This window comes from Myxocyprinus asiaticus, chromosome 33 (assembly GCF_019703515.2).
Source record: "Myxocyprinus asiaticus isolate MX2 ecotype Aquarium Trade chromosome 33, UBuf_Myxa_2, whole genome shotgun sequence".
Classification (NCBI taxonomy): Eukaryota; Metazoa; Chordata; class Actinopteri; order Cypriniformes; family Catostomidae; genus Myxocyprinus; species Myxocyprinus asiaticus.
Genome location: NC_059376.1, coordinates 27,335,451 through 27,363,186, shown reverse-complemented (window position 1 = coordinate 27,363,186; position 27,736 = coordinate 27,335,451). Strand labels below are relative to the sequence as shown.

General features: G+C 38.1%; 1 protein-coding gene, 3 non-coding genes and 1 pseudogene across 5 annotated transcripts; 2 read left to right on the top strand and 3 right to left on the bottom strand.

Moving 5' to 3' along the window:
• Positions 1 to 847: 847 nt before the first annotated feature.
• On the top strand, positions 848 to 27,736 carry LOC127423822 (peroxisome proliferator-activated receptor delta-like). Of its 2 annotated transcripts, none has more exons than XM_051668445.1 (8): positions 848 to 955; positions 20,504 to 20,939; positions 21,849 to 22,000; positions 22,237 to 22,375; positions 22,568 to 22,767; positions 23,049 to 23,252; positions 23,590 to 23,833; positions 25,434 to 27,736. In XM_051668445.1, the coding sequence occupies exons 2-8, from the start codon at positions 20,558 to 20,560 to the stop codon at positions 25,679 to 25,681; spliced, it is 1,569 nt and encodes a 522-aa protein (XP_051524405.1). In that variant the 5' UTR covers positions 848 to 955; positions 20,504 to 20,557; the 3' UTR covers positions 25,682 to 27,736. The 2 variants fall into 2 exon arrangements, with proteins under 2 accessions (XP_051524405.1, XP_051524404.1); XM_051668444.1 differs by lacking the exon at positions 848 to 955 and adding an exon at positions 17,204 to 17,640.
• Positions 973 to 13,731, bottom strand: LOC127423825 (properdin-like; annotated as a pseudogene).
• On the bottom strand, positions 1,973 to 2,045 carry trnav-cac (transfer RNA valine (anticodon CAC)). The gene has a single exon. It is a non-coding gene; the product is annotated as a tRNA-Val (tRNA).
• Positions 2,543 to 2,615, bottom strand: trnaf-gaa (transfer RNA phenylalanine (anticodon GAA)). Its single transcript has one exon. It is a non-coding gene; the product is annotated as a tRNA-Phe (tRNA).
• On the top strand, positions 2,835 to 2,907 carry trnar-acg (transfer RNA arginine (anticodon ACG)). Its single transcript has one exon. It is a non-coding gene; the product is annotated as a tRNA-Arg (tRNA).

Here is a 27,736-nt window from a genome sequence, read left to right as displayed (position 1 = left end):
GAACTTTTATCTACATTGAAATTACCAGTTACCACACATCAGTTGATATTATTATAAAGACGTTTATATTAGTATGCAGTTGTCATGCAATGACAACAGTATGCAAAACCAAAAATGTTGGTTTTGAATTTGATTTCACAGAATAATTTTAATGTAAAAATTGTGTAAAAAGAATGAAAAACAAAAATGCTAAATGTTTTCAAACATATGTCTACTGTATAAATATTGAGAATGAGTAGAGAAGCGTTAGACTCTTGCTTGTATGAGTGCAATCCATTGATCATTTAAACTTTAACCTTCAGATGTATTGATGTGAACTGGGAAGCTAACTCGCTGTTACTTGATCCTCCTCTGCCATCTCCTGGTTGCAGACAGGTGTTGTAACATCGGTGACGTTGCTATACAACAATTTTCCATCTCAAATTTGGCATTTTATTGGATTATATGATCAAAGTAAAATACTGGCAGACTAGGTATAGGTCTAGAAAGCAGCTGTCAGATGTGTTGAAGGGCTTGTGCGATTGCGTCATACAGATTTAAACAAACGGAGCACATTTTATGGCTGACGAACTGCAGATGATTCAGAATCAGGTTGATGATCGTTTAGCTGAAGTCATTTTATTATCCTTTTGAGAACTGAATTAGTGCTGTTAAGACTTCTGGATGTGTAGTAGTTCAGTGGTCACGAAAATGAACAAATCTATTAACAAGTCCATTTCCCCGAGCGGAATCAATTCCATCTTTGGCACCGATTCCAAGCTTTAGAATCGATTCTCAATTCCCAATGCCTCGGAATTGAGGAATCGATTCTTTTTGGAATCGATTCCCAGCCCTAGACATTAGTCAAGTCATGTCGGCGTCAGCGTACCGATCAAAAGTAAATGTTCGCGGCTAAAGTGAGTTCTGGACAGGACAAGAGCGTGGATTTTTGTTCCGGCGATGATACCGGTACATGGTGAGGTAACATTTTACATATCAGTAGCAGAAGTTCCCATTTTTATATTTCATATAAAAACGGTAAAAAATGTCAGTGTTAAAGTTTGAGGGTTCGTTATCGTCGATGAAAGATTCGCTAATTTACCTCACTAACAGGACGACTTTTGATTGGCCTATGTGGTGCTGTGAAGAAGCTGGTTATTTGTTTGTTTGTTTTTTCTCAAATGCTTTAAATGTTGGTGTAAGAAGTAAAGAAAAAAAACTTAAAGAACAAAGAGGATGAATCGAGAGGTTTAGGTCGTCGAAGCGCGTCGTGTTGGACACGGAGGTATAAAAAAAACACCTGATCGCGCACGAAAACTTGTTTTTATTAATAATCTGCTGGGTTGTGTAACGTTATTTGTTGCTTATTGTTTATTTGTGTTATGGATTTGGGTTTTTGAAAAGGTTTGATCATATTAAAACGTTATTGATGCTCAGGTTATTGTCAGGAAAACTGAGTCTTGGAAGCGTCAACGGACTAATTGTAATAACTAATTTATTATTGACTTAAAAACGGTAAAAGCTTATTTCGGTGTATTTTGACAGTCATTTTGGTGTTTTGTTTATTTTGGTAGTTTTGTTACAGGTTCAACAACGTGTGAGATTAGTGTTTCATAAGGAATAAGGCTAGTCTGTTTAGTTGGTTGACTGTCAGTTGTGTTGGTTGGTGTTGTGGTGTGCGAGTAAATGTTTACTCATATCTGTTTAAAGGTGTGTACCTTTATAAATACCACTAAAGCACTTGTAATGTGTTGTTTAATAGTTTAAATTACAAGCGTTGGCGTTATAAAAGCTTTTGACTGTGCTGAACGCCTGATTAGCGCAGGACTGTTTTCCCCCCCCCTAGAGGGCGCTCTCAAATCTACTGGTCGGCGGGATCGCGCTGGAAGGACCGTAGACGCTCTCCTGCAGCAGTAGCAGTAGAAAGTGGATTTTCGGGTCTCAACCCAATTTGTCCTTTATATGCTAAATTGTTTGGGGTGGGGGCAAAAGTTGTTTCCGCCCGGTTTCGAACCGGGGACCTTTCGCGTGTGAGGCGAACGTGATAACCACTACACTACGGAAACTTGGATATATAGTGTTTTTCTCTGAACGCTGAAGTATTTCATAATTCGCATGTTTTTAGGTTCTAGTCTCCAGTGATTTCACTTGCATTGTTGTATATTTTTAGCGCGTAATGTGATGTTTAAACTCTCGTTTTGGTTACATTGCGTCTCGAGACCAGAAACAGGCAATCAGAATCATAATAACTGTGGAGGACAGGCTTACACGTCATTAATTGAAAGTGATTCAGCAAAAGTTATTTTAGTGGACACCGGTCACAGGAACTTGTATAGCAGTCCTTTTATCACTAACAATTAAGATTCGTATATTAAGCACTAAAATCACCAGCAGTAAATCAGCGAGTAGACGTATCTTGTACATCCTGTATTACAGATCACGTGTGTTCTTTGTTGTATTCAAGTAACGGAATAACGGAAAATGTTCAGTTGGTTGGTTTTCTACATGTCTGTGCCAAAACATCAGTTGTTTTAGATGCAGTTCATAGAATGAATTATCAAAATGCCGAAACCCGGGATCGAACCAGGGACCTTTAGATCTTCAGTCTAACGCTCTCCCAACTGAGCTATTTCGGCTAGTGATAGATGGTTTTCCAGGGGTTATTTTTTTTGCCGTTATGCCTTGCATACCTAATCCCTTTTAACGGGACTGTTCAGTCACAGATGGATTCGCATTTATATTGTTCTCTTTTACACATTTTCATATCATTCGAGATTTGTGTAATTTTTTTATAATTTATCATTTTTTTAATAGTGTAATGATCATATTACACGTGGGATTTCTCCGAAATTGTCGGGCCAGTGGCGCAATGGATAACGCGTCTGACTACGGATCAGAAGATTCTAGGTTCGACTCCTGGCTGGCTCGTAGTATTTTTTGTATTTGATTTCTAAACGCTTAACCAGTATATAAGCATACTTTGTTTTTGGGTGAATTTTGTGTGTGACTTTAGCAGACTGTTACCTTCGATGGCTAAATCTCTTCACCCTTATTAAGTACTTGTAATGTACTCAGTACTTTCTTGGGTAAGTGCACTGTAAGTATACTGAAAGTACACATACTGTAAAATAAAAAGCAAGCCAAATATGCATAAAATATATATTATTTAATTAAAATGTCTTATTTGTAAAAAAAAAATAAGGGCTATACTTCCTATTCTCTTTAAAGTTGCTTTGAAATGATGATTATTGTGAAAAGTGCTATACAAATAAATTTGAATTTAATTGAAAATGTTTCTCTTCAGGTTTAAACATCTTACATTACTGTAATAGAAAAAAGACACACTGTCAAATTAACAAAAAAGTATACATTTTCCTTGTAACAATTTAATAATACATTTTGATTTAGTACAACGGCACTATAAAAGACAGTGATTTTAATTTTGCAAACATGTGTTCATAATATCATGTTTACTATTTTTCTAACATGGGGGTCCCACACAAATGGATCTTTATATTTGGGGGTCCTTAGCATCTAAAAGAAAAAAAACTGCATTAGATCATCATATTGCATTATTTTAATACTGTATTGTGGTAGCCAAGCATAATTTATAAAATTATGCATTTATCAGCACTTCCAAAGTAATTAATCCATGCCATTTAACAAATGCTAATAAAACTGTATTTTCCTGTTGTAACATATTTCATAAAAAATGGAGGTTTATTATCAATCCAACTGCTGGTGGGGTTCCTGTGTACAGCCACCGGTACTCTTATCTTCAGCAGCTATTGGCCAACAGCTGTGGAAATGGTAAATTGTGAATATGTTATTACAACCTACTCCCTTTGAATTAATACAATTCATATACTTCAGATAAGAACATTATATTACCTGAATACTGCAACCTTATCCTAACACTCAGGTACATTTTTACATGGCCTTTTCTGTGTTTGATTTGGAATATTCTTGCAATCAAAAAAATGGAATTCTGGATGTTTTGAACACTTTGGGAGATAACGTAATCAGCAGAAAATGAAACTGATTTATAAAAAATGCACAAACTGTACATGTAATGGTATTGCAATCTATGATTTTTTAAATAATGTGCTGGAGTACTTTTTGCCACTTTTAAATAGATACTTTTTAAAATTGTCATTTTCATTTGGGATGAGATGTGACTCTCCAACCTGTATGTAGAGATGACAACAATACACAATTTTTCTCTTATTTGTTCGGAGTTTGAACCACAGTCAGGTTTGCTATAACTCCAGTTATTCCACTCAGACAAGACAGCTTTCACTGATAACAGTGAGTGAGTGAAAGGAGAGAGAGAGAGCCATATGTTAGTTTTGAAAGGTGACACACATGTACTCAAAAAAATTTTTAGCCTATTTTTAAGATTCATGCATTTAAATAATAAAAAAATGCATCCAATTTAATTGTGAAATTTTAACAAAATCATATTAATTAAACTTAATATATTTAGTTTTATATTTATTTTATCATGAAATCAAAATGTGTAAATCTTTTTTTGCAAGCTTGAATCCAGGGCGTCCAGCCAGGTCTCCCAAGCAATCAAATTGGCCCGGTTGCTAGGAGGGTAGAGTCACATGGGGTAACCTCCTAGTGGTTGCTATAATGTGTGGTTCTTCGTGGATTGACGGTCTCAGACGCGGAGGCAACTGAGATTCATCCTCCGCCACCCGGATTGGGAATTGGGCATTCCAAATTGGAGAGAAAAAGGGGAGGGAAAAAAAATTGTAAATCTTAAAATTATTATTACTGTTTTTTGAGTGTGTGATGTGTATTGGAATATAATTTTTTTTACTGAAATGAAGACCACATGCCATCACCTTATATCAATGTTCACAGCATTCAGTAAATGCTTGGAGCCCAGTGGTTAACAGATATACTCTTACGTAGGCACTTCTGGCTCCAAGCCCTTGCATATACTGTTTGTTTGAAATATGCATGCATTAATCACACACATGCATTAAAACTGTGCAGCTCTAGATTATATTCTGTACAAGGGAAATTAATGTAAATTGTATATGTAGTTTTTGGAAAAAAATAAAAAGGAAAAGTTCTTTCTATACTGCTTGTTTAGAAGAATTTTTCTTTGCACTCACTTTCACAGCCCTCAATATCATAGCAGTTGCCGTGTTGCACAATCTCTCCCTCACAAAAATTTCCCTCAAAATCTCTGCCAATACAGTACCTCTCTCTCTTTCGGGTTCCCTCCCTGTTCCTGCACCTGATTGTTCTTTTGGAAGGCGGTTTACATGAACCCCATGGACCCCATTCAGTCCATACCCCATGTGCTGAGAGAGGGAGATTTTTGGCACTTACAGTGTGAAGTGTTAGTTGTCAAAATGCTCAACAATCTGTCAGGATATTAAGCAATCAATTTGCAAAAATGCTTTATCATACATGCATTTTTGTTCAGATAACTCTTTCATTGTGTACGCACATGGACAGTGGATGGGAACAGTGCAGAGACCACCATATTTGGGTTCAGGAGAATCACACGTCCAACTTTGTTTGTGCTGGCCCACCGCGCATGTCATACAGCAGGGTGTGAATTCTGGCCAAGGGCCCCAGTTTCCATCAACTATGGAGGAAAATTCAGATTAGTGTACTGTATATCATTATATTTTTGCCATTGGGGACAAACTTTAAAAAAAAAATTGTATGTATTAGATAAAAAGTTATTTCATTCATTAAATTATTGCTTTATTAAAGAAAATACAGTATGTTACTTGGGACAAAAGGTAGTCCTTCGCAAAGGCGACTGTCGGAGCCTTCACAGTCTCTGCCATGTGGAACTGTGGATGGAAGAGGGTCTGTGCAAGTCCTTTTTCGAAGCTCTTTTGGGGGTTGGTGTCCTTCATGAGTAAAGGTCCCTCCACAGCGACCCCAGCTTCCCCAAGCAGATCACCCACCATGAGCTAGGCATCAAAACAGACCATGTTCTCAATTTTTGATGTCCAGAATCATTTTATTTATTTATTTATTTTGTCAAAAGCTTTGTAATTGTACAGATCCTGGACATTGTCATTTAGTCTGCAGGGATTAAATTTGTTTTATGTCATCAAAAATAGAGAGAGAGACAAACTTTCCTTACATGGACAGACTACTTCAGTTTCACAAGGGGAAATGTCTTCTGCTTCACCGTTACAAGAGTCGCCACATAGAGGAGGCGGGTTAGAGCAGGTTCTTTGCCTTTTTTTAGTTCCATTTTCACATGTGACTGAACATGGCTGCCAATTCCCCCACTCTGTCCAGTCACCGTCTACTGTAACCACAAATGTACGAAAACATGAGAAACATAATTGAGACCTTCTTATGCCTAAATTGTAATATTGAGCTTTGCTGTCCTTTTTACCTGGGCAACAGTCCTTTTCCACACATGGTTCAGTTTGAAGAGTTCCCAGTTCCTCCAGTTTTTGGTGTTCAGAATCATTTTATTTTATTTATTTGTTTTGTCAAAAGCTTTGTAATTGTACAGATCCTGGACATTGTCATTTAGTCTGCAGGGATTAAATTTGTTTTATGTCTTCAAAAATATATAGAGAGAGAGACAAACTTTCCTTACTTGGACAAACTACTTCAGTTTCGCAAGGGGAAATGTCTTCTGCTTCACCGTTACAAGAGCCGCCACATAGAGGTGGCAGGTTAGAGCAGGTTCTTTGCCTTTTTTTAGTTCTGTTTTCACATGTGACTGAACATGGCTGCCAATTCCCCCACTCTGTCCAGCCACCGTCCACTGTAACCACAAATGTATGAAAACATGAGAAACATAATTGAGACCTTCTTATGCCTAAATTGTAATATTGAGCTTTGCTGTCCAGTCCTTTTCCACACATGGTTCAATTTGAAGAGTTCCCAGTTCCTCAGGGTCTGAGCAAGACCCAATTCCATAACACATCTGTCACCTTTGCCTAACTCCCTCTGTGCAAGGCACTGAGCACTTGCCCCAGGAAGACCACCCTGTCCATGCTGCCCACCTGGAATTCATCAAATATAAAAAAAAAAAATTCTAAGCGACATAGAACTTGTTTGATGTCTATGATGCTTTGATAAATCCTATTTCAGTTCAGCCAATCCAGTAGATTAAGGAGTCAAATACAGGTAGTGGAAATGGAGATCTCGAAGGTGAAAGTATCCAACTTTTATTTTTTTATTCACTCAGATTAATGGAGGGTTCACCACAATAAAATGTGTTTATTAAGTGGAAAGGCGAACGGTTGTTTTTTTTATTAGGGGTTATTAATTCTAAAATGGGGCCAGATTAATGAAGTTTGTAACTAGCAAAGATTAGTCTCTGACGTACATATAGTCTGGTCACATAGTAACTTTTAAATAAGAATAATTAAAACTTAACACATGATAGTACTGATGAGTTTACCTCTGAAATGTTTCATGAAGTTACAGTGCATCCGGAAAGTATTCACAGCGCTTCACTTTTTCCACATTTTGTTATGTTACAGCCTTATTTCATAATGGATTAAATTCATTATTTTCCACAAAATTCTACAAATAATACCCCATAATGACAACATGAAAGAAGTTTGTTTGAAATCTTTGCAGATTTAAAAAAAAAAAAAAAACACACATGTACATAAGTATTCACAGCCTTTGCTCAATACTTTGTTGAAGCACCTTTGGCACCAATTACAGCCTCAAGTCTTTTTGAGTATGATGCTACAAGCTTGGGACACCTATTTTTGGGCAGTTTATCCCATTCTTCTTTGCAAGACCTCTCAAGCTCCATCAGGTTGGATGGGGAGCGTCGGTGCACAGCCATTTCCAGATCTCTCCAGAGATGTTCAATCGGGTTCAAGTATGGGCTCTGGCTGGGCCACTCAAGGACATTCACAGAGTTGTCCCAGAGCCACTCCTTTGTTATCTTGGCTGTGTGCTTAGGGTCGTTGTCCTGTTGGAAGATGAACCGCCGCCCCAGTCTGAGGTCCAGAGTGCTCTGGAGCAGGTTTTCATCAAGGATGTCTCTGTACATTGCTGCATTCATCTTTCCCTCGATCCTGACTAGTCTCCCAGTTCCTGCAGCTGAAAAACATCCCCACAGCATGATGCTGCCACCACCATGCTTCACTGTAGGGATGGTATTGGCCAGGTGATGAGCGGTGCCTGATTTCCTCCAGACATGACGCTTGCCATTCAGGCCAAAGAGTTCAATATTTGTTTCTCATAGTCTGACAGTCCTTCAGGTGCCTTTTGGCAAACTCCAGGCAGGCTGTTATGTGCCTTTTACTGAGGAGTGGCTTCCGTCTGGCCACTCTACCATACAGGCCTGATTGGTGGAGTGCTGCAGAGATGGTTGTTCTTCTGGAAGGTTCTCCTTTCTCCACAGAGAAATGCTGGAGCTCTGTCAGAGTGACCATCGGGTTCTTGGTCACCTTCCTGACTAAGGCCCTTCTCCCCCGATCGCTCAGTTTGTCCGGGCGGCCAGCTCTAGGAAGAGTCCTGGTGGTTCCAAACTTCTTCCATTTACGGATGATGGAGGCCACTGTGCTCATTGGGACCTTCAATGCTGCAGAAATTTTTCTGTACCCTTCCCCAGATCTGTGCCTCGATACAATCCTGTCTCGGAAGTCTACAGACAATTCCTTGGACTTCATGGCTTGGTTTGTGCTCTGACATGCACTGTTAACTGTGGGACCTTATATAGACAGGTGTGTGCCTTTCCAAATCATGTCCAATCAACTGAATTTACCACAGGTGGACTCCAATCAAGTTGTAGAAACATCTCAAGGATGATCAATGGAAACAGGATGCACCTGAGCTCAATTTTGAGTGTCGTGGCACAGGCTGTGAATACTGATTTTTTTCATTTTTTATTTTTAATAAATTTGCAAAGATTTCAAACAAACTTCTTTCACGTTGTCATTATGGGGTATTGTTTGTAGAATTTTGAGGAAAATAATTAATTTAATCCATTTTGGAATGAGGCTGTAACAACAAAATGTGGAAAAAGTGAAGTGCTGTGAATACTTTCCAGATGCACTGTAAACATACTGTATGTGTTATATGTTATATGTTAAACTTTCCTTCATAAAATATATCCAGGTCATAGGTATCTCAGGGTACTTAAAGCTTATGTGTGTAACTTTTTTCAATGTTAAAAGTACTTTCTTTTATCTCAGCATAATATGCAGAACAAATTATAAGTAAGACAATGTAAGGGTGATTTCCTCAGAAAATGTGAACGGCATGTCTCTGAGTCTATGGCAGTGAAAATATTGTTCTGTTTGTTTTAGTAGCCCGATCACCCAACAAAGCAACATTATTGACCTAAAGGGATAGTTCACCCAAAAATGAAAATTCTCTCATCATTTACTCACCCTCATGCCATCCCAGATGTGTATGACTTTCTTTCTTCTGCAGAACACAAATGAAGATTTTTAGAAGAATATCACAGCTCTATTGGCCCTCATAATGCAAGTGAATGGTGACCTTTTTTACTATAAATTTCCACCTTTGACCAGCTCCAACAAGTAGGTGGCTGAATGTTAACGTGAAAGTCACTTCCACACCAGAATGTGGAAGAGAAAGTGTAGATTTAAAGTAAAAAAGGACTTAAATATTGATCTATTTCTCACCCACATCTATTAAATCACTTCAGAAAATATGGATTGAACCACTTCAGTCGTATGGATTACTTTTATGATGTCTTTATGTTCTTTTTGGACCTTCTGGGTTTTGGTCATCATTCACTTGCATTGTGAGGACATACAGAGCTGAGACATTCTTCTAAAAATATATATTTTTTTGTGTGTGTGTTCTGCAGAAGAAAGAAAGTCATAAACATTTGCAATGGCATGAGTGCAAGTAAATGGTGAGAGAATTTTTATTTTTGGGTGAACTATCTCTTTAACCAGTGGTGTGAGTTTGGCGCAGATATTGCACACTTCAGCTTTAACCATAATATTCCAGCGCACTGTCTATAAATAATTGTTAAGTTCAATTAATATTATAAACACCTGGCTACCACCCCTGGTGTTCGCTAGTTCGCTAGTTCGAATCCCAGGGCGTGCTGAGTGACTCCAGCCAGGTCTCGTAAGCAACCAAGCTGGCCCGGTTGCTAGGGAGGGTAGAGTCACATGGGGTAATCTCCACGTGGTCGCTATAATGTGGTTTGTTCTCGGTGGGGCACGTGGTGAATTGAGCGTGGTTGCCGCGGTGGATGGCGTGAAGCCTCCACACGCGCTATGTTTCCGTGGCAATGCGCTCAACAAGCCACGTGATAAGATGCGCGGGTTGACTGTCTCAGACGTGGAGGCAACTGGGATTCATCCTCCGCCACCCGGACTGAGGCGAATCACTATGCGACCACGAGGACTTAGAGCGCATTGGGAATTGGGCATTCCAAATTGGGAGAAAAAGGGGGAAAAATCCCCACCAAAAAAAATATAAATATTATAAACACCTGTCCACATCAATTAAACATACCTATAAGATTTACGTACTCCATCTTCTTCTATGTAGGCATAGTTGGGGTTCATGTAACAGTCATCCTGTTCAACCTCACCCAGCAGATCATTACATTTTCCCATGGACAGGGAAAATGCTGAGAAACACTGCACTATCTGTGAAACTTCAAAAAGACAAAAAAAAATTAATTAAAGAGTTAAACATGTATTGAAATAATAGAGGATGACACATTTCTGGTGCAGCACAGATGAACTGGATGTAATAATTTTCAACAAAGAATTGGTAGAAAGGATTGTTTCAGTTGTTTCAGAGATTCAATAATGGATGTAATACAGTTCTGGCCAAAAATATTAGCACCCTTGGTAAATATGAGCAAAGAAGGCTATGAAAAAAAATCTGCATTATTTATCCGTTTGATCTTTCATTAAAAAAAATTGCAAAAATCTAACCTTTAATTGAAGTAAAACAATTGAAACGGGAAATATCTCATTATTAAATAAATATTTTTCTTCAAAACGCATTGGCCATAATTATTGGCACCCTTTTATTCAATACTTTTTGCAACCTCCCTTTGCCAAGATGACAGCTCTGAGTCTTCTCTTATAATGCCTAATGAGGCTGGAGAACACCTGGCAAGGGACCTGAGACCATTCCTCCATACAGTATCTCTACAGATCCTTCAAATTCAGAGGTCCATGTTGGTGGACTTTCCTCTTCAGTTCACCCACAAATTTTCTATGGCGTTCAGGTCAGGGGACTGGGATGGCCATGGCAGAACCTTGATTTTGTGGTCAGTGAACCATTTTGTGTATGTTTTGGATCATTGTCCTGCTGGAAGATCCAACCAGGGCCCGTTGTAAGCTTTCTGGCAGAGGCAGCCAGGTTTTTATTTTTTATCTGTTGGTATTTGATAGAGTCCGTAATACCATGTATCCGAACAAGATGTCCAGGACCTCTGGCAGAAAAACAGCCCCACAACATTAAAGATCCAGCACCACATTTAACCGTGGGCATTGGGTACTTCATTTCTGTGTGCGCAAAACCCATCTCTGGTGTTTGCTGCCAAAAAGCTCTTTTTTTTGTTTCATCTGACCATAGAACCCGGTTGCATTTGAAGTTCCAGTAGTGTCTGGAAAACTGAAGACGCTTGAGTTTGTTGCTGGATGAGAGCAGAGGCTTTTTTTCTTGAAACCCTCCCAAACAACTTGTGGTGATGTACACTGGTGGCCAAAAGTTTGGAATAATGTACAGATTTTGCTGTTTCAGAAGGAAATTTGTACTTTAATTCACCAAAGTGGCATTCAGCTGATCACAAAGTATAGTCAGGACATTGCTGATGTAATAGACAGCACCATCACTATTTGAAATTATTTGAATATTTTGATCAAATCTAGACAGGCCCTATTTCCAGCAGCCATCACTCCAACACCTTATCCTTGAGTAATCATGCTAAATTGCCAATTTGGTACTAGAAAATCACTTGCCATTATACTAAACACAGTTGAAAGCTATTTGGTTCGTTAAATGAAGCTTAACATTGTCTTTGTGTTTGTTTTTGAGTTGCCACAGTATGCAATAGACTGACATGTTTTAAGGTCAATATTAGGTCAAAAATGGCAAAAAAGAAACAGCTTTCATTAGAAACTTGTCAGTCAATCATTATTTTGAGGAAAGAAGGCTATACAATGCTTGAAATTGAAAAGAATTGAAAGATTTCATGCAAAGATGTACACTACAGTCTTCAAAGACAAAGGACAACTGACTCTAACAAGGACAGAAAGAGATGTGGAAGCCCAGATGTACAACTAAACAAGAGGATAAGTACATCAGAGTCTCTAGTTTGAGAAATAGATGCTCACATGTCCTCAGCTGACAGCTTCATTGAATTCTACCAACTACCCACAACAGTAAAGAGAAGACTCAGGGGTGCAGGCCTTATGGGAAGAATTGCAAAGAAAAAGCCACTTTTGAAACAGAAAAACAAAAAGAAAAAGTTAGAGTGGGCAAAGAAACACAGACATTGGACAACAGATAATTGGAAAAGAGTGTTATGGATCTTAACCCCATTGAGCTTTTGTGGGATCAGCTAGACTGTAAGGTGCATGAGAAGTGCCCAACAAGACAGCCACATCTATGGCAAGTGCTACAGGAAGCGTTGGGTGAAATGTCACCTGAGTATCTGGACAAACTGACAGCTAGAATGCCAAGGATCTGCAAAGCTGTCATTGCTGCACATGGAGGATTTTTTTATGGGAAATCTTTGAAGTAGTTTAAGAAGTTATGAATTTTTTTTCAAATTGTAATAGTAATTTTTCACATTAATAATGTCCTGACTATACATTGTGATCAGTTTAATGACACTTTAGTGAATAAAAGTACCAATTTCTTTCCATAAGTGCAAAATCTGTACATTATTCCAAACTTTTGGCTGCCAGTATAGGTGATATCTGATATAATTTTTTAGACTTTCTGACCCCAAGACCCAATTAATTTCTCCAGTTCTCCAGCTGTGATCCTTGGAGATTTTTGGTCACTTGAACCATCCTCCTCACTGTGCGTGGAGACATTATAGACACACGTCCTCTTCCGGACCAATTCTTAAGATCTCCAGTAGTTTGGAACTTGTTAATTATTGCCCTGATGGTGGACATAGGCATTTTCAATGCTTTGGCTATTTTCTTCCCATTTTGTGAAGCTCAACAACCTTTTGCCGCACATCAGAACTATATTCTTTAGTCTAACCCACTGAGATTGATGATTAAGGGAATTTGGCCTGTGTTTTACCTCGTATTTATACCCCTGTGAAACAGGAAGTCATGGCTGAACAATTTCATGTTCCTAGTCACCCAGGAGCACTAAAAAAATGTAAAATATAAATGGGAATATACTTCAGATATATTTGACTCATAAGAATTACTAGGGGTGGCAATAATTGTGGTCAACATGCTTTGGAGAAAAATATTTATTTAATAATGAGATATTTCCCCTCTTTCAATTGTTTTACTTCAATTAAAGGTTAGATTTTTGTGAGTTTTTTTTTTTTAATGGAAGATCAAAAGGATAAACAATGCAGATTTTTTTTTCTCACAAACTTCTTTGCTCATATTGACCAAGGGTGCCAATATTTTTGGCCACAACTGTATAAGAAAAAAGGTAAATGTAAGTTCTAATTCGGTACAAGGATGCATGGTATTAGGAAATTTATCTAGTTTCTATAGGTTACATTTTCACTAAATATTACCAACCTGATTGCTGGACATGTGTCCCCAGGAGCACAATCACCCACAAGATCAGATTCATGGCTTTGATACACTAATATTCAGTGGAAGAACTTAAGTAAAAAACAACGTAAAAATCACTCAAATTGCACAAAAATGTGGGAGTAAGTTTTTTCAGTGATAGTGTTGATTATTATGAATATCTTTAAAAAGTTCAAATATAAAGTTCATACATTATGAGTTTAGTATTTTTTTCCCACTTTGTCCGTTTTTTTCTCTTAAACACTTACCTTACAGTTTACTCTTCTTCTGGTAGTTTCAAGAGACTGTAATAATAACTGTTCTGGGGAAGGCTACAAAAAATATCGGCTGCATTGAAGGTTCCCAAGAGCACAGTGGCCTCCATAATTCTTAAATGGAAGAAGTTTGGAACAACCAGGACTCTTCCTAGAGCTGGGGACCCGGCCAAACTGAGCAATCGGGGGAGAAGGGCCTTGGAAAGAGAGGTGACCAAGAACCCAATGGTCACTCTGGTTGAGCTCCAGAGATCATGTGTGGAGACTGGAGAAACCGGAAACCAGAAGAACAACCATCTCTGCAGCACTCCACCGATCTGGGCTTAATGGCAGAGTGGCCAGATATGATGCCTCTCCTCAGTACAAGACACAAAAAAGCACCTAAAGGACTCTCAGACCGTGAGAAACAAGATTATCTGGTCTGATGAAACAAAGATTGAACTGTTTGGCTTCAATTACAAGTGTCATGTCTGGAGGAAACCAGGCACCGCTCATCACCTGCGCAATACCATCCCAATGGTGAAGCGTGGTGGTGGTAGCATCATGCTGTGGGGGTGTTTTTCAGCGGCAGGGACTGGGGGACTGGTCAGGGTTGAAGGAAATCTGAATGCAACAAAATACAGAGATATCCTTAAAGAAAACCTGGTCCAGAGCGCTCCGGACCTCAGACTGGGCCGAAGGTTCACCTTCCAACAGGACAATGACCCTAAGCACACAGACAAGACAACGCAAGAGTTGCTTAGGGACAACTCTGTGAATGTTCTTAAGTGGCCCAGCCAGAGCCCGGACTTGAACCCAATCTTACATCTCTGGAGAGATCTGAAAATTGCTGTCCACGGATGGTCCCCATCCAACCTGACAACCCCACCAACCCCCAATTTATGGGGAAGAGGCCAAATTCCAGTTGACCTCATCAATACAGGATCTATCCATTGAAAATGATATGTTTTAATAGTTTTTCTAATGAAACAATTATAAACAAAGTGGTTACTAAAGTTGTCATCAGTAACAGGGGTTCCTTGAACTGAGAACTTCCTTAAACTCAAAGACATTGGATCACACAGAGTTTGCTTTCCTTTTTAAAGAATCTTAATACCAGAAATGGCATTTACGACAATTTGGAATTCTTTTGGAGTGGCCTCAAAACTATACTTTTGGGAAAATGTCATGGTCATTAAGCAACTGGCTATCATGGTCGTTAAGCAACTGGCTATCAATGAGAATATTATTACTAAACCAATTCACAAAGAAAAGTAATTTATTCCTAATATGAAGCTATAGTTAAATCTATAGTTATATTTTTTTAAGTTAACAAGTGAATAGTCATCCATCCAATGTAAATACATTAGAGTAGGTAATTTACCTCCATGCCATGTAAAAAAAATTATATTACCAATTTCTAATAATAAAACAAAAATCAGTTTAGCACCACACCATTTATTTACTTGTGTGATTGTCATAATTGTGCTTGTTCAAAGTGTTCAAAATGCATAAACGCAGAATATTGAAGGTGTTGTTGTAGTATACACTACCAGTCATAACACTGTGATGAGGAGGAGGGTGTGGCCGGGCCGTGATGGCGCACCACCGGTGCTGAATCAGCTGGTCAGCGGGAGAGTAGTTGAGGGGCGGCGGAGACACCGGTTGGAGAGAGAGACGCATGCGGCCACGTTGCATGTGTGTCTGTGTCCTTATGTTTTATCTTTTAAGTTAATTTTTGCATTAATAGTTTATGTTGATGGTTCAGCTGGTTCCCGCCTCCTCCTTGCCCATCCTTTACCTGTTACATACACATTTTAAAGTATTTCAAAATTCTTTGAGGGGGGAGGTGTCCTCTGGGGCCTCTAATCTCCTCCAACCCTAATAACGCCCCTGCTTTAAGCTACCAATACAAGTACAATACTCTATACTATACAATACTCTATAATCCGTGCATATAGCTGCACTGAAAACCCAAATAAGCTGACTTTACTCAAATGATTTAAAAAACTCCCTCAATTTAATTGAGTAATGGTGTCTCCAAAACTTGTGTTATTAAGCTCACTTAACTTGGTTTTCATATAGAGTGAACTTAACTATTTAAGTTATGGTAACTATGCAATTAAACATAACTCAGGTTTGCTATTTAAATATTGTAGTTTCTACTTAATCATTTTAATTGAATAAACTTTTTTAGAAAAGACTATACAACAACACAGCACATAGAAAGTAAATTGTAATTGATTCTAGGTCAATTTCAGTTACACAAGTGCAAAGTGAACTGAGATGTAGTTAACAGGGTTTAACTTGACCAAAGGGGACAAAGATCACCCTAAAGGTGACTTCACATGAAACAACTATTGGCTACAAAACAACATAAATAATAACAAAAAGAGCCAAAACGTTAGTGAGATTTGAGAGCTAGAAGGCAAAATCGTGAATAACTAAAATTTCAATCTGTTCCTCCCATAAAGCTATCATTTGGCTTTAGAAGATTTGGAAAATAGCACACGTCACTTTTATGGTACTTTTGTGTCCTTTCCATCCTGCTTTGTTGTATGGAAAGGAGCGGTTTGGACAATCTGCTAAATATCATATTTTATCATGTATAAATACATTTTGTTTTACAATGTATTGTAAAGTCTATTGAGCTGCATTTATTTGACTATAAGCTCCTGTTTATTGGCCCCATCTACAGGAACACTTGAAACTCGCATCTATTTTATGGTCATTTAATTAATATTTTTGTAAATATTTAATCTGTGTTATGATTATTAGCCTACAAGACATGGCCAGTTGTTGAGAGGGCCATTGATCTGAATGGACTAGCCTGTTTCACAATGCAGGAAATAACATTTTATTTGAATGACATGAAGTCTAACCACCTTGCATTACCAGTAACATTCACGCCATGTGTTACATCTGTTACTACACAAACGCCTGTAAAACCTTGAAAGGACAACAATACTAAACTAACCGCTGGAATCGAGCAGCTATTGATGGACAGATACATGTCACGTGACTAACTCATCCGTGAAAGCTGCGGTGTGGGAAATGTGTTGCACTCACGTTCAGCTCTTTATATTACTCTGACGGCGCTTTCTTTCACATTTGGCGTACTGAAGGGTGTCCTAGATGCCAGTGGTCAAAAGAGTTTGCTCATTTGACTAGTAGATGCCTGTAGGCCGAGGAGCGACCCCTGCAGCCGAAAGATACACACATAAACACACGCCCAGACACGCGCGCGCAGCTTTTCTAGTTCATTTTTCTCTGTCATCCTTGGCAACCGAGTAATCAAAGTGAATGGATTTACTAGACCAGATTGAGCAAAAGTTAGTGTTAGAATAACAGCGCGTTGGCTATCGTCTGCTTCGTTTTCAAAAATGATTTTCCTGTAAAGTGGATATAACATAAATATCGGAGGCAGACACCTATATTTCTGATTTCAAACGTACCAAACATTAATTGTTTTAGCAAAGATATTTTTTTCAGCGTCAGCAAAAAGAAGAAAAACATGTTAGCATTAAGCTAGCTGCTGCTAAACTCAAGCTAGCATGTGTGGGTTGAAATACACTGGGACAGTGATGGCAAAACTAATACAAACCGACGGACTATGAGCTCTTCTGAGTCTGAAATCAACTTATCGCCACATACGAAGACTATATTTATATTTCATCTACCGTTTGGAAACTTCGACACTAGCACGTAAAACCAAGGTAATCCAGAATAGCTCGTTAGCCAAAATTCAGCTGGTTTGCTTAAATAATGTCGCATATTAGCTTCAGTCCATTAATAACAAACTGTAGGTGTTCATAGCAGGATAAATGTATGCGGTAGTCTGTTGGATGGTTAATGTTACCGTGGCAAGAAACGTTTGTTGTGATGCTTTTCTTAGCTATATTTGGTTTGTCTGTCAGGAAATGCTTATGTGGCTCTCAGTCTGACTAGCTTTTTAAATAATTTTTATTATTTGTCAAAATCACAAATATGTCAAGGTTCATCAACAATGGGGTTATCACATGTATGTCAGGACTTTTGGTCTTGATTACTTTATGTTTACCAGCTGTATCCTATATCCATAAGCTAGGTACTGTCCAGGAAAACTATTCTACAGCTAACTATTAACTGGTAGACCAGGAAATCCAGGATACATTAGTCAATACATTCTTCATAGAACAGCTATTTTTACTTTGTTTTCCAGTAGCATTCTAATTTCATAAGGTTCAAACACTGGTGTTCTGCCAATTACAGTAACACAATCTCGGGCAAATTTGAGCACTGCCTGCAGCTGTCATGTCAAGTTCACAGTTTTCTGGATCAAACAGGCAGCGTCATTGTTAGGAGATTGAAGGAAGCTTTAAAACAAGAAAGAGATAATGATTGAAAAGTTTGGTTTTGTATTTGAAAGGCTTCATGTTGAAGTACCTAGACCTTGTGTACACAGAAGTCAGGCATGTTTCACTTTAATAGTGTAGGTAAAGAGAGTATTGGTCAACATTTGTCTCACATTAATTCAGTACTCTTGTCTTTAACTATTCAAAACATCGATGAATTAACTGAAAGGGTCCAGACACTGGAATATTTGTCTGTCAAAACCTACACACTGAGACTCATTTAAGTTCCTCTGAGCGGGTAGGCTCTTGCATGCAACCTCAGTACAATGTAGATACCCTTAGAGCCAGCACAACTGGTTGCTGACAAGTCTCAACAGTGGCTCAAAGCTTTTGTTATCGGCCCATTTACTGTGTATCAGTTAACATAAAGCCTGTACATATACATTAGGCTAGGTCTTTTCCCAAGCTCCCCGGTGTGCTTCAGTAACAACTGAAATGTTTTGTTAAATTTCTATTGTCTTTGTTATGGGTAAGTCAAATCCTAATGTGACCACTGGGTAATCCTCTTGTCAGAATCCAAGGATTACAAACGCAGTCTGTTTGGTAGTGGTGTCCATCCTCCACATGACTAGAGACTCTCACATCTGTTATCGATGTCTCCCACACTGAGAGGCATCAAGGATGTGACCTCATTCAATCATCGAGCCCCCCTTCCCCCTGTGTGCCTCATCTTGCTTAATGGGTGGTGACAGTACAGTACCAGTACACAGATTACCCATGTATGGTGAACTCTTAATTATGCACATTCAGGTGTTTTAGTGAATTCAGTTAACACCTTTACTGGAAATGTACACTCTACCACATGAAACAATTTATCTCGGCCTTTGTGTAGTAAACCTTATGGTTTATTTTGTTTGCTCATGCAAATAAGTTATAAGTTAGAAACATTTTCTCGTCAATGTTTTTATTTCAACGACATGGTATTTTTAAAGCAAATATGATGTACTTTGTTTGGTCACAGTGGTTTTATTTTATATAATTTTAAAATGTATGCACACCCTGCTTGTGCACTGTGACTGAATGCCTTTTCCCATATACTGTATATTAAATACAGGTCATGTAAATGAAAGGTTTGTAGTATTCTGTTACCGATGCCATTGTAGAAATTCACTACTCACAATCAGCCATGAATAATTTAATCCATGCGTTAAAGTGTCAAATAATAGGGGGGTTACTGAGATTAAGCGGGTAGTATTTAGCTGGTCATATGATCCTAACATGGCAGCCCCCATGAGGGGACCCTCTCCATGTAGAATAAAACACCATTTATAAGTGTACTGATGTGACTGAGCTGGAGTCATCATCTCATGTCAGTGCTCATGATTTTATACATATGTTTCAAAATTATTTTCTTTTTGAGTAAATCTTTTTGAACGAGTCAAAAATTTAAACGAGTTTTTTCGATTTAAACTCGAATTTGAACGAGTGCACATTTAAAGCCTAGTTGGAACATGCACACTGTCTTCAGTGTCAGTTCTTGTCACATGAGAAAGGAGGAGCCCATTTCCTTATGCACTTCTTGGTGTTAATTTTCCTTTTATTTTCTTTGATACATACTGTTAATTATTTTTTGGGCCACCTGATCAGGTTTAAGGATGTTTGATTATGTAAACTTTGTAACAACAAAGTCTTTGTATGTCTTCACCTAATAGTCATACCAACTTTCCACGGAAGCTTTCTTTGCTGGGTTATCTTTTAAAGTAAACAACCAAGTAGAGTCTCAATGGATTTATTACCTCTCACACTGTGTAGGCTAAATATACCAATGACCTGTAATTGCTGACTCAAAAAGATAAAAGTCATGTAGTGGGAAGTGGTTAATGAATGAAAAGCTGAAGAAAGAAAGAGAAATGCATGTTAGTTGCAAGACAATAGTTAGTTAGCCACTTCAGTTGCAGATATTCTACATTTGTGTATTTTTTTCTCATGTAGAGTGTCTTTATGCACAACTTTGAAAATATATGTTGTTTTTGAGCATTTGAGACAAATTATTCTTATTTCATTCTGCTAATTATTTGCAATGTAAGACCTTGCGTATGGACTGACAGAAAGCCCTTATATTGGATAAAACGTGGGATGATCATGAAGATGGTCTGGTTTTGATAGTCATATCACTGTGGAGTAGTTTGACATACTATTGCAGTAATTAACTTCTCTTTTTCTGTCTTCTGATATCTATGAACAGTGACAATGTCACGTGATGGATGGTTATGAGTTTTAGTGGCCAGACAGGAGAACCATGGAACAGATTGAGCAACCTACCTCAGAAATGAAATGTGACGGCCCTGTGGCCCAAGGCCATGTGACATTGACAGGAATCAAGGAGGGCCAGCCCTCTCCACGGCCAGACTTAAACTCTGCACAGATTCCTGAAGACACAACATGGATAGCTGCTCAGGAGGGTGAGTCTGTATCCTCGGATTGTGGAGGTATGTCGGACCTTCAGGAGCCGGGCTCAGCGTCGGGTGAGGAAGGCAGTGAGGCGTCTGATGCTACAGGAATAGAGGTCTCATCTGGCAGCAAGGGATCATGGGGGGTGAATCTTCAGAATGGAGATGGAGCAGAGCAGGAGAGCCCTCAAAAAAACAGCACTGCTCCCATAACAGCTCAAACTTTTCCAGGTAAAATGTCTTAAAATGTGCTTTGGCACATCAGAGCCAGTAGTAGGGTGACATGCCATTTGTGGCATTATTCTGACTTTGTCACATGAACACAGTGTGCTGTCCACAGTAGTTTTACTTCTCATATTCAAACACAAAGCTGTGGCTTTTACACAACTGGCATTATTCTCTGTGTTTATTCTTACCACACATCTCCACAAATAATAAGAAATAGTTCCTATTGGGGATGCACTTATTGACAATTTGTATTTAAAACGCCATCTGCCAATACCGATTGTTCAGTGGTTCTGTTCTTTTATGCCATCATGCTTCAAATCACCGATACCTAAATACACAACTTCGAAAGAAATTGAAATAGCTTTATTCTCTCTGTCACAATGTTTTAAAATAACTGGTCTAGTTATAAACAAAATACTGAAACAAAAAGCACATTATTAACTTGCATTCATATTCTTAGCTCAAATTATCTGAATTCTGAATATTCTGAATTATCCAAATTTAAAATAATTCCACACAAAATAAGTTTTCTTTCACAAACATCATCAGACTAATTGTGTAACATGTTTTTCCTGTCCCTTTTGACAGGAAATAATCGGCCCTGATTATCGACTGATTTTTAACAATCAGCCAGTGTCCAATTGTGCAGATAATTGTTTTAATCGGTACAGATACCAAAGTTTGGCCAATACATTGGTGCATGTGTAGTTCCTATCATACACAACTATGGTAAAGCCACTTTTAACCCTTTAAAACCACAGAAAATGTTGTGAGAATGTTTCTACAGATGGTGGTACCAGCACTTGATTTGGTAGCACAGATGTGGGGGGCTTTTAAAATAAAAAATGACATAAACCAACAATAAGTCTTTAAGCTGTGTATAAGTAGTCTCTGTCTCTGTATTTTTCACAGATCCATTACAGGCCCCTTCTCTATCATTGTCTGATCAGTTACGGCTGGGTCGGGACAACCCCAACAATTTAGGCGTGAATGTTGAATGCCGCATATGTGGAGATAAAGCTTCGGGATTTCATTATGGAGTACATGCTTGTGAAGGCTGCAAGGTAATTTTGCAGCGCTTGAAACTACTGCAGTCACTTTTCTTTTTTTTTTATCAGTCATGCACCATACTTCTGCAGTCCAAAGTGTATTTTTGACCTTTTTTTAAATCACTGGACAAGTTGCACTTCTGTATACAAGTTGCACTAATAATTCATCAGTCAACAAGCATATGTGCCTTGCTGATTTCCAGTGACAAAGTGACGTATTTCTTTTTAAAATATATATATATATTTTTAAGGGATTTTTCAGACGCACCATTCGTATGAAGCTGGAGTACGAGCGGTGTGAGCGTGCTTGCAAAGTCCAGAAAAAGAGCCGGAACAAATGCCAGTACTGTCGTTTCCAGAAGTGCCTGGCACTGGGCATGTCCCACGATGGTGAGTGATCCATATACATGCAAACACAATTTAAAGCATCCATGAAGGGCAGCTTAGAAATTTACCATGCGTCTTGCATCCTCTAAAATGTGAGGTCTTTATATGCGACCATAAATTACTGCTTGCATTTGGAATATATGCTGGGTTATGTTGTTTCACAAAATAAATGGAGCTTGTTTTTATTTCCCTCAGCGATCAGGTATGGACGTATGCCAGAGGCAGAGAAGAAGAAGTTAGTGGCAGGGCTTCTCACTGGGGAGAACCTGCAAAGCTCTGTGGGGGCTGACCTCAAAACCATGGCCAAGCACGTCAACACCGCCTACCTGAGGAACCTCAACATGACCAAGAAGAAAGCACGGAGCATTTTGACGGGCAAGACTAGCTGCACAGCGGTATGCTTTTAGCGAGAAGCCTCAGACCATTTCGGTTTTAACATGGTTTATTGCAGCTTGGTTAAGTTCAGTGGGACATTATTTAACTAGCTTGCTGGGGTAGCTTTTGCAGATTTACAATGTAATATCGGTTTGAAAAAGCACTTTCCTTGGAAGCAAGGGTCACCATTTATTATTGTTAAACTTTGATTGCCATAACTAGTAAAATAAAAGCAAGTTTTGTTTATATGATTGATCTGCTGCTTTTTCAATCCTTAATTATATTCTAATTTTATCTTTAGCCATTTGTGATCCATGATATGGACTCACTATGGCAGGCAGAAAACGGGCTGGTCTGGAACCAGCTTAATGGAGCGCCACCAAACAAGGAGATTGGGGTTCATGTCTTCTACCGCTGCCAGTGCACAACAGTGGAAACTGTACGAGAACTCACAGAGTTTGCCAAAAACATCCCTGGATTTGTGGATCTCTTTCTTAACGATCAGGTGAGAAACATCCATTTATCCTTTGTCCACTGCTGAATTCTCAATGAAAATTAGAATTGTGGTCTGAATATTGTAATTAATAATCTATCAATTAAATTTTTGTTTATGGTTGTAAATTATTTGCTGTGTTTAGATTAAGAAAAAATAGTGACTGCTAACATAGTTGGCTCCGTAGGATCAAGCATTGTTTTTTCCTCTTTGTAAGTCGCTTTGGATAAAAGCCTATGCTGAATGAATAAATATAAATGTAAACATAAATTTATGGCTCATGCCATTTGTTGCAAACTTTGAGTCATCAATTAGGTATTGACATACAAACTCCCACTTCATCTCTCAGGTAACGTTGTTAAAATACGGTGTCCATGAGGCCATATTTGCAATGCTCCCATCTCTCATGAATAAAGACGGGTTGCTGGTGGCCAATGGGAAGGGCTTTGTGACGAGAGAGTTCCTGCGTAGTCTGCGCAAACCTTTCAGTGAGATCATGGAGCCCAAGTTTGAGTTTGCGGTCAAATTCAATGCACTGGAGCTTGATGACAGCGACCTTGCTCTGTTTGTGGCAGCCATCATACTGTGTGGAGGTAAAGGTGTGGATGTTGGTAACTACGTCCACATTAATCCGGATACATTTAAAAACAGCATTTACATTTCAAAACGCTCTCTGTTCACACTGCAGTTTTCAAACATTTTCCAAAAGTTGCTCATCCACATTGAAACGTCTGAAAATGCTTAAATCCCCTTACTGCACATGCAAAAAAAAAAAAAAAAAAAAAAAAAAGTGAGAAGAGTGGCCCTGAGTCATTTCCGTCGGACACCTAAAACGCAATTGTCCTCGTGTTCTGTAAAAAGTAACATTTAGCTTTAACAATGTTATTAAAGTGGATGGCAGGCACAGCAACGCCACTACAACATGGGCCACCATCATGATTGTTTTGTGTTGAATAGATCAAATGATTGCATCACTTCACAACAAATACGTCTTTAGGTATGTTTGACTTGAACTACATCTCGGCTTACCGACAGGTGTGATTTGCTTGTTGCAGTCGGGGGACAACATTTCTAACAGGCATATACTGCTTCAAGTCCACCGCCGATTGGTCTGCGCAGCGCTGCATGAAGTCGAAATATCTCAGTTTTCCTAATCCACACTACAACACAAATATAGCATTTTTAAATGTATCCATTTGAGAGAGCGTTTTCGAAAAGCTCAGTTTTCGCTGGACTACAACAGCGTCTCAGTGTGGCAGAAGGCCATAATGTAGAGAAAAAGATGCATTTTAAAATTTATGTGGATTAATGTGGACTACGTCTTAGGCCACGTCCACACTAATACATTTTTGTTTGAAAATGTATCTTTTTCTCTACTTTTTGTCCTTCCGCCCACACTGAGTCGCCGTTTTTGTCAGCGAAATCTGAGCTTTATGAAAACGCTCTCCAAAGTGGATACATTTGAAAACAACATCTACACATTGTAGTGTGGACTGGGAAAATGGAGATATCTGAAAACAATGACGTATTTGTTGTCAAGTGACGCAGTCATGTGATCCATTCAACCACAATCAAGATGGCGGCCAGTGTTATAGGGACGTTGTTGTGCTTGACATTCATTTTGATAGTGTTGTTAAAGATTAATGTTACTTTATACAACATTCACATTGCATTCCTTCAAAGGCGATGGGAAGTTTACTCGGAATTGCTGTTCGGCGACGGAACACGAGGACAATTGCGTTTCAGACTGTACATGCAACAGCGATTTTTCGCATGCTCAGAAAAGGGATTTAAGCATTTTCATACGTTTCAGTGTGGACTAGCAACATTTGGAAAACGGCAGTGTGGATGGAGAGCGTTTCGAAAATGAAAACGCTGTTTTCAAATGTATGCAGATGAATATAGACGTAGCCTTAGAAACTCTGTTGGACCAGAATTGTTTTTGTATTTCCTTTGTTGTTATTCATACAATTGACATCTACAAAGGAATCTGAATTTGTAATAGGTTGTGTTGAGAAAAATAATATAAAAATAAGATGAAAAGCTTTTGCTAAGTACTCATTTGTTAAAACAACAGGAAACACACTTATTTATGTTTATACTAGATGTAAATGAACTCTATTCAAATTGCTTGGTAAAATAGCTTATTAAAAAAAAAAAAAAGTAGCTGAGGATGGTCTCTCTTTGCACTAGATCGTCCTGGACTGATGAACGTGAAGCAGGTAGAGCAGATCCAGGATGGCATCTTGCAAGCTCTGGACCAGCATCTTCAGGTGCACCACCCCGACTCTCCTCATCTCTTTCCCAAACTGCTTCAGAAGATGGCCGACCTCAGACAGCTGGTCACAGAGAATGCCCAGCTGGTTCAAATGATCAAAAAGACTGAATCCGAGACCTCCCTCCACCCGCTTTTACAAGAGATCTATAAAGACATGTACTGAACTCAAGACTTAAGTTACACACTCATGGACCTGACTGGAGTGTAAATTCCAGAATTCCCTCCTGAGTGGAGAGAATGCACATATCTAAGTGGTGCTGGTGGTGCCATGGGATTTTTTTATTATTATTAATTTTGTAAAGGACCTTTACAAATATTGACTTTGAATACTGACTTTTTCTCACATTGTGAGGAGCCTTTTTATTTAACTCAAATCTGTTCTTAAATATAGGACATTACACCATTATCATCTAGTTATCATTTACTACTACTACTACTGCCATCATGTTGTTCTTCATATGCTTGATGAGGGCTAACACCTTTTAGATGTTGTCTTTTCCATAATTAATTTTGATTTGAAAGTACTTTTAAATGATGCATAGTATGTTTGTTTCAGGACAGAGCAGAAATCTGTTCAGATCAAGCTCTTGAAATGCCACTCACTGAAGTGTTTTGTGTTTGTAGGGCTTTTATCTTTGTGATTCTTCAACTTTCCCTCTTGATTTTGTTTGATTATGCACTTTTACTTAAGTAAAAGGTACACTCCACACAAAACTGTATACAGAAGACAGTTATACTGCTTTGGAATTAGGTTACTTTGTCAAGGATGTTGTTTTTTTAGTGTCAGCTGCTACAAATATATATTGGTATTGAAACTGAAAACAAATGTACTGCATGTTTATTCATTTACTTGGTCATCGTGCAGACTTTAACTCTTTGGTATTAATCTTCAACAGTGTGAAAACACCATCTTTTCAGTTGTCCATCCATCCATCTTCTATAGCCACTTGTCCTTTGTAGGGTTGTGGGTTCTTTTCAGTTGTATGGAAGGAAATGTTTGCTAGCTTTGTTCAGTATATACATTTATGATGTGGTGATCCGTTTAAGCACTGGTACCATGGTGGTGCTTGTATTAAAGCATACCGCCAGTTACTAGCTCAAGGTTGTACTTACTGAATTGAGATATGACATCAGTAATATTTCTTGTCTCATTGATGAGCACCTGTATTAAGTAAGGTCTTCCATTAATACATTGATATTTCCCTGATAAGGAGTTTTATAATGGTCAAGAAAAATGGCAGGTAGAAAATATTGAGTGTGTTCTATGAATATATATTAAGTGATTGAAAACAAGCAGGCTATGGTTAAATTTAGACTAGAACATTGTAGATATAAACTTAAATTAATTATTTAAATCATTTTTATTAATAGTGCATCAGTTAGCAATTTGGGTGTGTGTTTCTTTGTATTAAACAGGTCTTATTACAAAACAATCCTGAATAAATGGAGGTTCTATGCAAACATGTTGAAAAATATGCAAATATATTTTGACATTGAATTACAATTAGATGTGCAACACATCTACCATTCATAGATCTATGATCTATGATGTTATCTTATGTCTGAAATTTTCTGTTCTGATCTGTTTTAACAAGATGGAGTGGTAACATTTTACAATAAGTTTCCATTTGTTAATATTAGTTAATGCATTAGGGATCATGAACTAACGATTAATAATATATTTGTTACACAATTTATTAATCTTTTTTTATGTTAGTTAATAAAAATACAATTGTTTATTGTTAGTTCATGATGCATTAACTAATGTTAACAAATACAACTTTTGATTTTAAAAATGTATTCGTAAATGTTGAAATTAAGATTAATAAATGCTTAAGAATTGTTCATTGTTAGTTCATGTTAACTAATGTTGCTAACTAATGTTAATGAATGGAACCTTATTGTTAAGTGTTACCGATGGAACTTAATATCAGAGATTAATGGTCAAACATGTTACTGTGAAACTAGAGACATGAAATTATGAAAGCTTATTTTAGATTTTTTTTTCTTTGTTTACTAATTTATCACTCAGTTTCACACCAGCACACTGTACTAAAGATGATTCCTATGCCATCCTGGACATGTATTAATATCACAATTGGATCTTAGTAAAACATCCACCAATATCTTTCTAACTTTCCAGTCTTACCCATCTCAGAGACCAAGATGCACATATGTTATAATTTCTTGAATATTATTTTAGATCTCAGTAAAACAA

Coding starts and splice junctions, on each gene's coding strand:
- LOC127423822 (XM_051668445.1), top strand. CDS start 20,558: ATGGAACAGATTGAGCAACCTACCTCAGAAATGAAATGTGACGGCCCT. Junction 22,001..22,236: donor ATGCTTGTGAAGGCTGCAAG/GTAATTTTGCAG, acceptor TATATTTTTAAG/GGATTTTTCAGACGCACCAT. Junction 22,768..23,048: donor GCAAGACTAGCTGCACAGCG/GTATGCTTTTAG, acceptor TTTTATCTTTAG/CCATTTGTGATCCATGATAT.